A 16,300-nucleotide genomic window follows, 5' to 3' on the forward strand; every position below is an offset into this window, starting at 1 on the left:
ATTTTTAGAAAGTTTTTTTTTAAATTTCTTCATACTTAACTTGGGATTTCTTATTACTTTGTATATGCTATGTAATGTTTAACTTTGCCTTTATTTATTTTAAATTTACATGTTACAATATTGCCAGTGTCAGGCTATGATAAAAATTATACGATAACTTGGAAGTCTGAAAGTAAGCAAATGTAAAACAACGATGGATGTAGAAAAAATTCGAAAATTCGTGGAAAAAAATAACTTTAAACGAAAGCATGTAAATGACATTGAACCAGTTCCCTGGCAAAACAATGAGCAACAAATATTTTCATTAGCATTGCCACTTGAGCAGCATATGGGAATCGAACCTGAGATTTTAGAGGATCATGTTTGGGATACTATAGAAACTAATGACATTGTTATTTGTCGTGTTAAATCGAAAACTGATCACCGATTGATTGGGGTTGTGTTGTGTTATGACTGTGAAAAGGCACAAGAAATAAAGGAATTTAAAATGAGAATGGAATGTCTAAGATCAGAAATTCCTTCCAGTGGTAGTCATGAAAATCCTCTCTTTCAATTTTCAACAGGGGATTTAATCCGTGGAAGAGTGTTATCAGTCGATAGAAGAGAAGAAATTGTCGAAATCACAATGAGAAATCATCACAAAAACCAAAACATTCCACTTGGACTAATCAGTGAAGAAGACCTACCATTATTATATAATAACCAACAAAAATACGAATCTTACAACCAACAGTTGCTATCACATCCCGGGTTTTTAAACCCTAATGTGGTTGACTGTTTAAAAGAGCAATTAATTGACGAGGGATCCTTATCATTAGTGCCTGGTTTGGATAACATAACTTTTCCATTAAAACTTTGTGCTGCTGCACTTCGCAAAAACCAATCCAGACTACTAGCAGACAAAAGTGTAGCCAAAGGACTTAAGTTTTTTAAAAAAGGTCGAATTTTAGAGTCACTACAGGAGTTTAACCATGCTTTGCAAATGGATACATCACATGTTGATGCATTGGTTGCTAGAGGTGCTCTTTTTGCTAATGAACGAACGTTTGCAAAAGCAATTGCTGATTTTGAGTTTGCAGTTACTTTAGAACCTGAAAATGAAATTGCAAAGTCAAGTCTGGTTCAAGTTCTACTGGAAAGAGCAAAAACAATTGCGGAGGTTGCAGTTGACGATTCACAAATTCGAGAAGTGAGAAATCTTTATAAAAGGGTGCTAAAACTTGATCCAAAATCTGAACCTGCAAGACAGGCTTTAAAGCGCTTTGAAAGTGAACAAACAAAAAAAAAGCGAAAATCTATATCTAGTTCAGATTCAGATGCAAATGGTAAAAATGCAACTATTGTTAAGTTTTGCCAATTGCTAAAAAGTGATATTGGAAGTTCAAAAAAGAAAAAGCATAAATCTCGAAAAAGAAGCAATTCGTCAAAAACTAGATCTTCCCAATCGGATGATAGTGATTCCTGTTTTTCACCAAAAAAACATCACAAGAAAGAATCAAGTCCGAAAAAATCTAGACATCATTCAGCCAAAAAATCAAAATCATTATCTGAGCACGAAAAACAAAGAAGATCGAGCCATAACAGTAATTCAAGCCAATATTCAGAAAAATCGAACAAAAATGATAAATATCGAAGACATTCCGAATCCTCTTCAAGAAGAAATTTAAACAAATCAAATTTTGATCGAAACAAGAGATTGTCAAGAAAGGATAATTCACCAAACCATAAGGAAACAACTGCACCTATTACTAAGGTCGATAAATCCACTTTTAAAAATATCTTAGACCAAATTAATCAATTCGAAGGTAAAAGAAAATCATTTTAAAATGATCGTTATTTTTTGTAAATAAAAAAAAAATTTTCACCTAAATGTCATTTGAGATTTGTTCTATGCATTAATTAAAGTGTGGTCTTTATCAATTTTAAAAATAATACAAGACTTACATTTTTTTGGATCACCAGTAATAGTTTATTGCATTGTTGTAATTATTAACATATTGGTACAGTAATAATATTATTGTTTTAAGCACTAGTTTGAAGGCAAAATTTTTACAGAACACCGACCTTCATTTAACACAAACATAAAAACTAAACAGGCACTCATAATATAATTCCTTTTTCCATAATTATTTTTATGTGTGTTTTTATTTTATTTGAGCATGCATGTTTAAAGAAATGTTTTTTAAGTGTTTTTTTCTTGCTTATGCACCAAATAAAATCAAACATCAAAAATTTGTGGCTTTTCAAAGTGATCATATATTTAATTCAACTTTTAACTTTGTTGTATATGACATGGTTTTTTGCTTATACTTTGACGATAATTAATATATAGCTTGAAGGTAAATCAATTGGCAATTAAAGGCATTAAAATTATTTAAGGAATCACTTCTAACTTATAAGTAACTTGCTTTGATGTAAATCTAAATAAAATATAAAAAAATTAATTGTTATTTAAAAAGTGCCTAATTAAGATTATGAAAAAATGACATGGCAATATTGGGAATCCAACCCAGTACCTTGATGGTAGGCCCTTTACAAATCCCTAGCTAACAATTAAGTTACAACGCAAAATACGAGCATTTTTAGTTTAACGGAATTCTTAATAATAATAATTTTTTTACCTTGAATAAGTATTATCCAGCACAATCGTGTAAATTCCACTTTTCTTTGCTTTTAATTTTCCTGAAAATGGTTCAACGTGAGAATTCAATTTTCGTGTGGGTACAACATCTAATGGTGCACTTGTCTAAAAAAACAGTAAAATTTAAAAATTAAGTGGTTTTAGTATATTTTTTGCCTTTAAACCAAAGCATTTGTCAAAGTTCAAACAAAGTATTAATTTAAGCATCAATATTTTTCAAATAGTCATTTATTTTATTTGTTTTTTATAGCAAATATAATAAGCCTTTATCAAGTTCTGATTTAAAGTAAAAAAAAATCGCAAATTTAACATTTTTTTACCTCATCACTTAAATAAAATAATCTGAAGTTGATATCACGGTCAGATGATATTTCCCAGTTCAAAGATAATCCTTCTTTCTCTATTGAAACTGGAAGAAGAATTTCTTTTTTAGCAGGAACTGTCACATTTTCAACACTGTTTAATTTCAACTCTTCCTTTGTTGAACTAATAAAGTGAATAAATAAATTAGTTAGAATGATGTACAAAATTTTTTCATGTTTATGTAAATAAATTTATTATAAATTTTGATAATTTTCTTTTATAAATACAAGAAAAAGTTGAAGTTTAATTTATATTTTTAGTGTATAAAATGATTCAAATATAACATGTCTTTCAATTAATTTAAATATTTCTGATAAATACAAATGCAAGATTACCATCTATATACAATTGAGCTTAGTAGATATTAAGCATGCCTATTTGAAAGTCTAGAAACAAATATAACTGTGGTTTGTAGTGCATAGGTAAATTATCATGCGCATATACTAGGTGACCATTTTACAACAAATAAAATGCCAACCGTAGAGCAGGCCATCGACCAGTTTAATTATCTACAATGTGTTTTAGTAGATCTATAAAAAAAATTAAATAATTGTACCTGGGTGTTGAATAAACTGTGTTGGACACAATATCAGAGAAACTTTGGTATAAAGATGGTGAAGGTTTTGGAACAATTTCTTCGTTTGTATTTTCTTCATATATTTCCTCAAAATGAGAATCTAAACAAAAAGTATTAATTTTTCGCAAAAATATAAGAAATTTAAACTTCATTTAATTGAAAAACCTTTCAAAATATGTTTTGTTTAATAAATTAGTTGCACATATACCTGATGCAATTGGAGTTTTAAAATCTTCAGTTGTATCTAGGGTTGTATTTAGTTTTGAATCTGGTTATTAAAATAGGATATTTAATGCAATCTACTTACATTAAGTAACACAGTAATACCCAGTATAATTTAAAGTATAAATAAATCATTAGTAGGTAAAATAAAAAACTAATTTTTGGAATTTTTTCAATGTTTAAAATAGTAATTTTAAAAATTTAAAAAGCATAAAAAGATGAATATGAAATATTTTTAATGTTTAGTTACCGGTATTTCTTGTTGCAAAACAGTCATCACAACATCTCAACCTTTTCTTGTTAATATTTACAAAATTGTCACTGCAATTTATACAGAAAATCTTTCCACATAATCTAAGAAAACGTAAAAAAAATATAAAAAACCCATCACTTTTTTAATTTATCATAAAATAAAAGCATCAAAATTTACTATATAATAATAACATGGGCGCTATAAGTGATATACTCTTGCTGACCCAATACTTGATCAGCAGCGTAATTATCAGGTATTTATAATCTATAATATCCCAAACTGGCAATGGCAAGAGTCTGAGTCCGGGTAACAGTTGTTACTCTATGTTAAGGTTGTGAAGTTGACCTTTCCACATCAAGGATAAATTTAAATAAAAATTAAAATTTTTTTTTAAAGTTTTTAAAAATTTTTTTGGAATAATTTAAAAAACAAAATACCTGCAGTGATGTTTTCTTAAAGTAAGTGTGAAATTTTGTTGACAACTGTGGCATTGTGATGCGTCATCGTCATTCACCCAATCACGTTCATTTAAACTTTCATTCCTTAACTTTTTCCACAAACTATCTTTATCACTAAAAAATTAAAAAAAATATAAAAACAAAAAAAATTTAGTTAGTATAAGTAATTTAGTTAAAATCTAAAAACTTACAATAATAATTCAGTTATTTTTTCCTTCAACTGTTCAATATCAGTATCCCGGTTTTTAATCTGACTTTCAGAATCAAGAATAATTGCAGAATTCTCCATAATACGGAGATGTAACTACAAAAAATAAAAAACTCTAAAAAAATGTTTTTTTTTATCATTTTAGTAATTTTAATAAATGACTTTTTATCAATTTAGATTTAAAAATTGGATTTTTTAATTTAAATTACATTTTCATTTTCTTTAGTTTTTTCATTTAACAAAGTTTTGTAGTCAGTTGAATCTAAAACCAATTTTTCGATCATATCGTGGTGGTTAGCCTTTTCATCCTAAAAACATAAATAAAAGATAAAGTTTTTAAATTCTGTCTTTTTCTTGTTCAATACATATTATGTTGATGACATAGTGCAGTGGTGAGAACACTCTGCTTTACTACATAAGGGCTTGGGTTTAATCCCCACTACATTCATGTGTAGTGTTGTAAACAGAACTAAATCAGGCCAAGTCAAAATTAAATTAGAAAATTATTTTTTTTGTGTATATCTTTATCCTCGATGTGGGAAAGTCGAATGCGTGACTTAAACATAGAGTAACATCAGTTACTCCGACCCAGTCTCAAGATGCCTGTGGCAGTTTGGGATATTATAGATTATAATTGCTCAGTTATTATGCTACTGATTAAGTGCTGGCTCAGCAGGAGTTCATAACGTTTATAGCGCCTTACTCAAGGGCGCTACAGCATGAGATCAGTGGGGATTGAACCCACGACCTCATGTGTGGTGTAGCAAGTGTTCTAACCATTACACCACGCTGCCGGTTTCTACCAATACAATCAACAATATCTTAAACTGCTAATACTACTTAAAGTTTAAGCAATTATGTTGGGCTTCTTATATCGAGAATAAATAATAAAACATTGTAAAATACCATATTATTGAGCAATTATGTTGAAAACATTTTTTTCTCAATATATTACCTGTAAAGTTTTATGCTTGTCACTTAATGCTTTAACAGTGTCCAGTTGAACGTTTAAACTCGATTGAGATAATTTAAATTGTTCTTCTAATTCTTGTAGTTGTTTTTTTAATTTCGATATTTCAATATTTTTCTGGTGTAATTCACTTTTTGATTCGTCATCTTTAATAACAGAAGAAACTAAAAACAAAATAATTTTTTTTAATAAAAATAAAATAAACTAACAAAAATAATAAGATTTAAAATACAACATTTATATTTTTATTTTTTGATACTAAAAAAACAACCACACGTAGCAAAAATTTATTATTTTGAAAATAAGTATTAATTTTAACTTAAACATTTAAATATTAATTGTTTTGTATTTATTTATTAAATTAATTATTAAAAAAGGTGTAAAAAAATATTATAATCGAGTTATTTTAAAGTTAATTTACCACATAAGTCATTGTAAGCTTGAAAAATATCTTGTAACTTTGTCACTGATGTTTTAACTTTAAAATCAAGACCTCCTTTGAATACATTTTCATTATCCTAAATAAAGAAAAATAATAATAAATATAGTAAATTGGATGCATAAAAATAGTCTTTCGAATATTCACAAATACCTCATTTTTCATGTCCTTTTCTTCAGCATTTCTTTCATCCACATTATTATTAGAACTAAAAAAGAAGAGTTAAAAAATAGTCTTCAATAAATTTATTATTTTTTTATGTTAAAATTAAGTTTTTGGTAATATTCTTAAAATCTATATTTATTTTACCTCATTTGTTCATTCGAATCTTCAATTATTTTGACCAAAATATTTAAATTTTTTTCCAGCTCCAAAACTTTATTTTTATTTTCCGAATTTTCTAATTTTTCAGCTTCCAAATGTGTGATCAGATTAGAAACAGCTTCATCACTGCTTTTAACCAACTCCTGAAGCTCTGTGTTAGTATCAAGCAACTCGTTTTCAGCTAAGCTTAGTTTTAGGTTTGTGTCGTTTAATTTCGAGCTAAATTTGTCCATGTTTTGAGTTGAAATTTCTAAATCGCTTCGTAGCGATGCTGACTTGACCTTTTCAATTTCAAGGTCGTGGTCTAATCTTTTGTTAAGAGAGTTGTGACGTTCTATTTCAACCTATAAAAAATAAATTTGTTGTGTTAATTTATTCTTGATTTGGGAAATAAAACTTAATATTTATTTATTCTCGATGTGAGGCAGACTTCACAACCAAAACGTAGGTAGCATCTGTTACCCTAACCCAGCCCCAAGTTGACTTTTGCAGTTTGGAATGTTATTAATTTTTTTGCCTAATTACTAACCTCCAATGTTTTTGACATTGCAGATATTAGAACTGTCCTTAAAAGGTAACATTAAATTAAAGAAAAGATCTTACTTGAAGTTCCTCAATAACAAATTCTTGTTCTCCTAATTCTTCCTGGATTTGTTGGGTCAAGGATTCAACTTCAACAACATGTATACTAAAAAAAATTACAAATATTTTTCAAATACATTAAAATACTAAAAATAATTGTTTAAAATTTTACTGTAGCCTGTATATTTAATACAAAAAAAACTAAAATCCCAATTACAAAATTTAAAAAGAACAAATATATAAAACTGAAATTTTAGTCATATTATTATAAGTAAAAAATGATATATGTTTTCCAATATGTGAATTATTAAATGTTGTGTAGAACATAAAATAGCATCAAACTACATGAAATTACTTCACTTTGACACATGAAAAGAATCAATAAAAGCAGACGACTTTAATAATTAATTTGTTTTTTTGTTACAGGGATTTTAATTGCAATGAAATTTTGTAAGAAAAAAATTAACTCACCTAACTATTAAGAATTTCTTTTTCTACCCTTGCAAAATTTCATCACAATTTAAATTCCTGAAACTTGTTTTTATTTAATTAAAATGGCAAAAATTTGACAAAATCTTTAAAACACAAAAATCATGCACAAAAAGACCAACAATCAAAGTAAGCATACAACAAAATTTTTGCCAAATAAATTTATGAATAATTTTTGTATTTTCATTTTCAAAAGTTTAAGATTAAGAAATTGTTTTATATTTAAATTTTTTACACCAATTTTCGATGTAAATTTGAGCACAGTAGGTAGTTAATGATGACAACTTCATATATTAAGTATTTAAATTATGTTTTAAATTCTGATGCCTGATAAATTAATTATGAAAGAGTTGTACAATACATAGGTATAAAACAATATGATTAAAAATCTATAAGTTTTGACCTTGGTATTAAACTTCAGAAACATTTTTTAAATGCCATAAATTGTTTGTATTTAAATATCACTAAAAAAACACTTAGCCCATTAAAACACATTTTAATATAAAAAAGCAGATTTTTAATTAAAAAAATAAAATAATTTTTTAAAGTAACAGCATACAAAATTAATTGGCAAAAATAAAATATGAGTAAAATTATTGAGTTAAAATGGTTTTCAAAACTATACCCTACAATAAAAATTAAAAGGCAAGCAAATAAAATTTGAAGTTAACTATGTCATGTTAAATTATTTAGGTAAATTGACTATAAATTTAAAAAGCTAAATTGCTAAAAAATATTAAGAAATTTATAAAAAAATATAGTGGCTAATTAATGCGTAAAAAAAATAAAATACAGCATTAAAAAAATTTAAAATTAATTAATTTTAATACCTTTCTTTCTTTCTAATTTCTTGTTCCAAAATTTTATTTTTTTTGTTCAGTTCTTCAATCTGGGATTGAAACTCGATTTTTAAAGTTTCCATCGCTTGTAAGTCACCCAACATTTCCACATGCTGGCGCTCCAGAGCAGAAACTTTTTCGTTAGCTATCGAGCAATCTTCTTCCAATTGAAGAATTTTTTGTATAGAGTCACTGTGTGAAGATTCTGTCTGCAACTATATATTAAAAATTTCCTTTTAAAAAAGTTTACAAAATTGAGAAAACTAGTCAAGCCTGCCTTTTGGTCAAAATATTAATTGTCTATAGTCCAAACTCTCAAATAATTCTTGCCTGCAAGAGTTTATCCGCATACCATAATCAGTAGTTTTTTTTTTTTTTTTTTCCAAGGGTATAAATTAAACATTCACAAAGCTTAATTACAAATAGATTTACAATTTAATATTGATTAAAATGGTTTAATTTTCAAAATAGATTGTTTATAATGTGACTGTTTTTAAAGTAAAAAAATATGAACATAATTTGTAATTTATTTTTTATTTATGTATGTTTTTTTAAAGTCTCTGTGTCACTGTAAGTAGATTCAGTCCGTAACTAATGATTCAAATATGTTAGTTAAATAGGTTTACAAAATTAAAGAAAGTAGTTAATAGCCAGTGCTACAGTCGGTATTGTAATTGTTGTAATACGATTAAAGCTCTCAACTAATATTTGCTGCAATAATTTACCCGCGCTCTACAAATGTCAGTTTTTTTAATTTTGCAAGAATATTTTGAAAATAACAAAATAAATTAGTTTAAATGTTGTATGCTGTTTTGATATTCATCAAATTATATAAAAAGCAAAAAAAAATTATCGGTTATTATAATCTTTTGTATAAAGAAATTTAATTACACAGCAAAACATTGTTTTATAAAATTTACCTTAAATTTTTCATTCTCTAGTAAAAGATTCTGACATTTTTGTTTAATATTTTCCACTTCTTCTAATGCAGTTGAATGTTCAATTTTTAAATTTTCATTTTCACCTAAAAAAAAACAAATAAAAAATAGTTTAAATTAACAAAAAAAGCTATTTAGTAGTTGCATATGGAATATGTTCGAGAAAGAAATAAAACATATGGAATATGCTAAACAAACTGTTTTAATCAAATAGAAATAAACTATAAATATTAACTTGTTATATATAGACTACAAATAAAAGGTAACAACATATTGTTGTTATAAATGTATATTTTAACTATTAACAAAGCAAGCATGATATAAATGAACTATAACTTTGTTGTAACTTTCATTTTGTTTAAGTTAAAGTTCTTTTAGATAAGGATATACAGAAAGTTGAATTCATTTCAAAAGGAAAGCGGATAAAATTAACGATACAAAACGAAAAAACATTATCATTGTTTAATCAGTTTTATGTAAATCAACCCAAGCTTAATAAGCTATTAAATATTTAAACCCGTGCTTTAATAAAAAAAAAACTTTTAAAATACTTTTTAAAGTTTCCATATCAATTGTTGAATCATCATTATTATTGGTTTGCATATTTTCTAATTCCTTTTTCTCATGAGTAAGCATTGCTATTTGTTTCACTACACCATCAATCTATAAAAAAACAATAATAATGAAAATTTGTATTATCAACAAATTAAATTTAAATTTAAATTAAATGTAATCCAAGAAAATAGTTTTAACTATTAATAAAAGACAGTTAAACTGTTCTTTAACAAAAAATGCAGATAAATTTAAAAAAATACCTGTGGCAAAGATTCTTGATTTTCGATATTTTCTGCTGGAATTACTTCACAGATTTTCAATAATAAATCCTTCGTAGTTGAATCTCTAACATCTGTTTTAGTTTTTTCCAACAAAAATGTCATATTTTCTTCCGCTTCTTCTAACTTGCATTGAAGCTGCAAAATTTCAACTTTATTCGAAGAATTCAACTGTCTGGAGTTTTCTAATTCCAAATCTAAATTCTGGTTTTGATCTCTAAGTGTTGTGATATCATTTTGAAGATCCAACATAAATGTGTTATCAGGCTTCTCGTCGGGGGTAATTGATGCCGATGACATCACTACTGATGATGTCACAGGGGTGTAAACATTTGAGTCAAAGTTAGAAGTGATATTGGACATCTGCTGGGAGCAAAGATCTTCCAAATTCCGTTTGTCTTCTTCAATTTGTTTAACTTTTTCTTTTAATTGTTGGTTTTTATCCTCGATTTCAAGCATTTTGATTGATAGGCCTGAATGCTTTTCCTGCCATTCTTGTTCTCTAGCCTGCACATAACACATACAAAAAAATAGTTAAAATTTTTTTTTTTAAATTAAGAAAAAATAATTGAAAAACCTAAATAAAAAAACAGAATTAAATTATAAGCCATATTAAAAAAGTTTTTTTTTTTCATTATTTTTTATAGCATAAAACTAGTTACAATTTATTAAATTTATTTTAAAGAATTTATTTAATATTCAATTAAAATTTAATATAAAAACAAAGTTGAAAAATAAGACATCAAGATATAAACAATCAAAATCTTAAGGGGTGGTGTAAACCTAATTTTATTTCAATAATTATTTTAAAACTAATTCAATTTAAAAATGAAATCAAACCTCAAACTCGTTACTCATGTGACTCATAGCATCTTGTAAGTGTCGATTTTTACTCTCAAGATCAGAAATAACTCGAGCTAGGATATCTTCCTTTTCACTCGTCGATTTTATCAAATTATCTGACTTTTCTTCTAACCGAGTGATCAAATTCTTAAAAAAATAAATAAAATATTGTTTTGATAATTATATAGAGGGTGATATATTTAGATTTAAATTAAGAAGCACTCAAAACAAAATTAAAAAAAAAATTTAATTAAAAAAAAAAACTTAAAAAAAAATAAAAATTCATTACCTCTTGTTCTTTAATTTTGTTATCTGACTGATCCAGCTCTAATACTAGGTCCTCGATCCTATGATCAACACTAGATGGCAGACTACTTCCACTTCCCTGAATGTTGGGAGTCTCCATCATTATTGAAGCATTTGTTAAACTTCCGAGACTGCCAACATGACTTCGAATTGCCCAGTTATCATAAGAAGGGGAAGGTTGAGGTTGTTTGCTATAAAAAGTTAGGTTTGTTTAATTGTAAATTAGATTTTAGTCAATCTATGCACTTGTTTTCAGTTTGACTATTAAAAAACTGCAATTATCAAGGAAAACATGTTGTTAAAAAGTTTAAGCAGTAGCAATATACTCGACTATAAAGTTTATTTTTATGATTTTTTTACTGCCCTTGTAGTGTTAACAATAGCCAATTAAAACCAAATTAGTAGTAGAAAACTTTACAGTACAAATAAAGCAATATAATAAACATGCATACAAGAAACAAATAGCTATTAAATCTAAGATTGGGCAATATTCATATGTCCATACTAAACAGCTTCAAAATACATACCTTGCAAAAGTTGGCCAACCCATATCCAAATCAAAACCTTTTGAATTTAAGTCAAAATTCACCCCATTTAAATCATACAAAGACATCACAAATGCTGTATTGTAAGTGGGATTAGCTAACACCGAATTCGGGGCTAGATATTGTTTAGATGTACTTTCATTCATCAGGCAATTTTGAAAACTATCAGCGAGAGTTTGGTGAACGAGGCAATACCTTATAAGAGCACGCCCTTTACCATTTGATGTTCTTAGCTATAAAAAATTAATTACAAAAATAATTATGAAATGTTTTATCTGTGATTTACAATTTAAATGTTAAAAAAATAAACTTTACAACATGATTTCAAAATTAATTTCATTTACAGACTTAAAAAAAGGCAAATGTCCCGGCACTAAATATCTTACCTCTTTATTAGCTTGTACATATCTTAAACCATCATTTAAACCTTTATTATGTCTCAAAGCTGAGTAAATCCAGTGCCAATAATTCTTCTTACCACCCATAATCTTTTCTTTGATGCTCGATGACAATAAAAACTCTAATTTTGCACAAAACCTAAAAAAAATTGTGGTCAACATCAAGTAACTATTTTTTATTAAATTCATGATATCAGAATTTTAATAAATATTAGCAACAGAATATTAGACTTTTCTTCATAGTATTATTTTAATCTTATTAAACAAAAGATTAACTTGACTAGGATATGAAAAAGAATAGCAGATTAATAAAGTAATCATAAAACAATGTTAAACTAAAAAATTTTAATATTAAAAATAAAAATTAATGAAACATTTTAAAAATTTAAATTTGCAATGAAAAAAACACATAAAAGATACAAAATTGCTAAAAGATATATATCACAAACAATTAAATAAAAAATAATTGTTAAAATACAAAAGATTAATTCAACTTACCTATGTAGAGCAAGATTGTCATCAGTAATTGGGTCATGACTTACATTAAAGTCATTTAAAAGTTGAGTGACCACATCTGTACAAATATAATCAAATAAATTTTATGTATGCAATAATATACTACTTTAACAAAAACATTTAGTTTCCATTTACAGAAATTGATTTTGCCTTTAATCACATTTTTTTCCTTTTTTGCGCACTGTTAAAAGTAGATAATGAATATAATATCCAATTAATATTACAACATTGCAATAATTTAAAACATGCCTTAAAAATTTTGGTTTATATAAACATTTTAAGTATGTTTTGGCAAAGTCACCAAACCCAGAATAGCATTGTCACCAAACCCAGTTTTTTTTCCATAACGATGTTTAATGTTGATTCAATTAACATAGACAGCAGTAAAAGACTACACATCAATGAAAAGGATAACACCAAGTATTTATACACAATTGCAACACAAAATTTAAACCAATTTACCTTGAATATCAGCTACAATTTTCGGTAAATTTTCCCGTTTAGCCATACTTCGATGTTTAACTGTTTTCGGCAAATTTTAGGCTGCCCGCCAATAGTGTTTGCTATTCAGCCAACGCCTTATTTTGATTAGTTAGAATATTATATTTATTGTAAAACTGCTTGTACAATTTTATTAAAACCACGCAACTAAATTGTTTAACACTAACAAAAAGTTGTTATTGTTTACTAAACTACCATGTTGATGTTTTCATGTGATTTGTAGGTTTGAAAATTATTTTACAAAAAAATGAAGTCATCTGTCCGTGACATCCAAAATCAAGCTTGTGACAACAATATCAATTCGGTGGCATTTGCTTGTGTGGCACAAATTAACTTTAGTTATTGCCCCTATTGTAAAATAGATTGTATATACTAATAATATAACATATATTATTAAAACAATATCAATAGCCAAATTTATCAAAAAAAAAAAAAAAAAAAGTAAAATTGTTTTATTAAAGGATGCTTTATATTTTATAATATATCACACTTACTAACTATAAATCACACTTACTAACTAACTTATGTTTCATTAACTCAACAATTACATACTTTAAAAATATCTCATTTTTAGTTGCAAAGTCTTGTCAAAAAAAAAATGAAATAAATTTTTTTTTTTTTGGAACACGCCCACTGACGAATATATTCAGAAGGAAGCTAAACGCCAAAGTTGAATTTTTCTAGTTTGATTGTTTTTTTAACAAAATGAACACGAAATAAATATTTGTTTTAATGCTCTGTCTTTTTTTACAAAATATTTTTATATTTATAACACAAAATTTCGCTTTTTAAACAAAAAATATTAATTTAACAAATTGTATGTCATTTTTCATGCAACTTAATTTTTAAGGATAAAATAAATTGTCGATGTATTGAATGGTAATATTTATGTACATTTGTATATCTGAGTTTCTTTATACAAAACAAATATTAACATTTGATTTTTCTCAGGTCGTAAACGGACGAAGATATTTGTTTAAATTTATAAAGTGTTGTAAACATCGTGAGAATTTTTAAGATAAACTTTTAAACAAACTTAAAACCCAGACTTTAATTGAATGACAATTTACAAAATTTACAAAAAAAGATAATTTAAAAAAACACAAAAATTAAAAAAAGGGTTTTATAGAATTATTAAAAAAAATTAATTTAATAAATTGTGAAATTGTATATTTAATGGATTAGAACTTTTAATAAGGCCATGTACCATATCGGCATATATTTAAGAACAAAGACTATTTGTTAACAAACATTGTTTTTTAATAAACCGAAATTGTTACAATTAATTTGAAACAAAGAAACAAACAAAAAAAAAACACAACTAAGTCAACAATAGTCTGACACAATTGTATTGTTTTAACATAATAAAAACAATTTAAATGCAGAAATTTTAAAGGCAGAAAATTGAACAACATTTATTAAATAAATTAGATTAAAAAATAGGTCTTGCAATTATGAGGTTTCAAAATTCACAACATTTTATATGCTGCTATTATATTAGTTTTAAATTGTTAAATAACTTAAAAAATCTAAAAAACATTAGTTCATGTGACAGATTTTTAATAATTGAACTTATCTGTTATGGTAAAAGGAAAAAGGTAAACCTATTTCCTTACAAAAACGTAACAACTAAGAAACAGGAAATAAAGATATAACGTAACCTACATATAAGTAAAAGTTGAATAGAAATCCATGAACACCTTTTACTATGACGTCATAGTAACTTCCTGGCGCATTCAGGTGCAACAGTGACGTCACAATCAAAAGTTACCTCACGTCGGTCAGTATGACCTCATAAAGCTTTTCCGGTTCGGAATTGCGTTACCTGAAAGAAAATACGAAGTCCTGTCGCGTTATGACACTGTTTGACATAAAGTTTTTACTACTACGTCCTAGTTATTATCATAGGAAATGTCCACTTAGAAGACTTGTAGTAAATGTCGAATTGTCACCGTGTCAAACCCAAATTCGTATAAGTTGTTTTGACTTGGTGTTATAAACACCAGGAGTGGTATATTAAAACTTTAGCGATATGACCGGTCTTTAACGTGTTTTGTCTACTGTATCCTTTTAATTAAGATTCTTTAAAAGCTAATGAACAAGTGATTAGTACGATTTACATTCCCAACAAAGGATATTCTAGTAAAAACAACATCGTTAAGATTTAAACCTTTTTGCTGACTTTCCAGACTGAACAAATCAAGTTTTGTTTAAAATAAAATGTTATTTTTTTTGTTCTTTGTTTACTATTTGAATGTTTTGTCGTCTATACCCTATTTTAAAATCGAAAAAAACTTTATTTATTTAAAAACATTTCTGTGTTGTTTGAAAAAAAAATATCGTAATTTAATTTTAAAAAACTAAAAAATAAATTAAAAAATTTCCCATAATTTTAATTTGGTTGTAAGAAGTTGTCACTACAAAAAAACCCAAAATGTAAATTTATTTGTAAAAAAATAAACAATACAAAAAAAATCCCCAAAAATATAAAAAAAACTTTTTATTTTAGTTTACAGAACTATAAGTAATGTTTACATGACATCATACTAATACTAGAAACTGGATAACCCCAACTAGATAACGATAATCTACCCACACATTTAAGCCGGTTCCTTATATGGAAATAACAATGGTTCCTAATAGCGGTGACGAATACGGTTTTTCTCAATAAGTAATTTTACCCAACTAGCGGAAAACTAGATATCGTTAAAAAATTGTATTATTATATTGCTAAAAATAGTCTCATTAAGAACCCTTTGTAGAATATAATGTTTTAATATAAAAAAAGAACTTGAATTATATATTAAAATTACTATTATTAAATTTTTATTCTGCTACAGAATATGCAAAAAAAGAATAATTTCTTCACACGCATATTAGGTAATATGTAATACAATACCATTGACTTATATTAATTATCCATTGTCTCATCATACTTTGTGTTTTGTATTTAATTATGTTTATATTTCCATCTTTAACTACAAAATGAGGTAATGGTGTAGTATAGGCTAGCGTGTTTTACAAATAAATTTAGCTTGAAATAAACAGGTAAGGC

The 16,300-nt window shown here is 26.4% G+C and overlaps 2 protein-coding genes across 3 annotated transcripts; one reads left to right on the plus strand and one right to left on the minus strand.

The window, feature by feature from the left end:
* The first annotated feature begins 17 nt into the window (after positions 1 to 17).
* On the plus strand, positions 18 to 2,212 carry LOC145740669 (tetratricopeptide repeat protein 14-like). The gene has a single exon (XM_082558491.1). It carries the CDS (start codon positions 194 to 196, stop codon positions 1,823 to 1,825), a length of 1,632 nt encoding a protein of 543 aa, XP_082414617.1. The 5' UTR covers positions 18 to 193; the 3' UTR covers positions 1,826 to 2,212.
* On the minus strand, positions 1,952 to 13,449 carry LOC145740668 (uncharacterized). Of its 2 annotated transcripts, XM_082558489.1 has the most exons (24): positions 13,207 to 13,449; positions 12,727 to 12,802; positions 12,217 to 12,367; positions 11,813 to 12,063; positions 11,269 to 11,476; positions 10,977 to 11,126; positions 10,119 to 10,643; positions 9,855 to 9,966; positions 9,286 to 9,389; positions 8,357 to 8,580; positions 7,059 to 7,143; positions 6,441 to 6,799; positions 6,285 to 6,339; positions 6,114 to 6,210; positions 5,678 to 5,856; positions 4,932 to 5,030; positions 4,706 to 4,818; positions 4,494 to 4,628; positions 4,054 to 4,157; positions 3,790 to 3,849; positions 3,561 to 3,681; positions 2,962 to 3,127; positions 2,622 to 2,746; positions 1,952 to 2,420 (listed from the first exon to the last, which is right to left on the minus strand). In XM_082558489.1, the coding sequence occupies exons 1-24, from the start codon at positions 13,250 to 13,252 to the stop codon at positions 2,375 to 2,377; spliced, it is 3,591 nt and encodes a 1,196-aa protein (XP_082414615.1). In that variant the 5' UTR covers positions 13,253 to 13,449; the 3' UTR covers positions 1,952 to 2,374. The 2 variants fall into 2 exon arrangements, with proteins under 2 accessions (XP_082414615.1, XP_082414616.1); XM_082558490.1 differs by lacking the exons at positions 1,952 to 2,420; positions 2,622 to 2,746 and adding an exon at positions 3,340 to 3,390 and having other exon boundaries at positions 3,065 to 3,127.
* Positions 13,450 to 16,300: the final 2,851 nt, after the last annotated feature.

The sequence above is a fragment of the Corella eumyota genome, chromosome 1 (genome assembly GCF_963082875.1).
Source record: "Corella eumyota chromosome 1, kaCorEumy4.1, whole genome shotgun sequence".
Lineage (NCBI taxonomy): Eukaryota > Metazoa > Chordata > Ascidiacea > Phlebobranchia > Corellidae > Corella > Corella eumyota.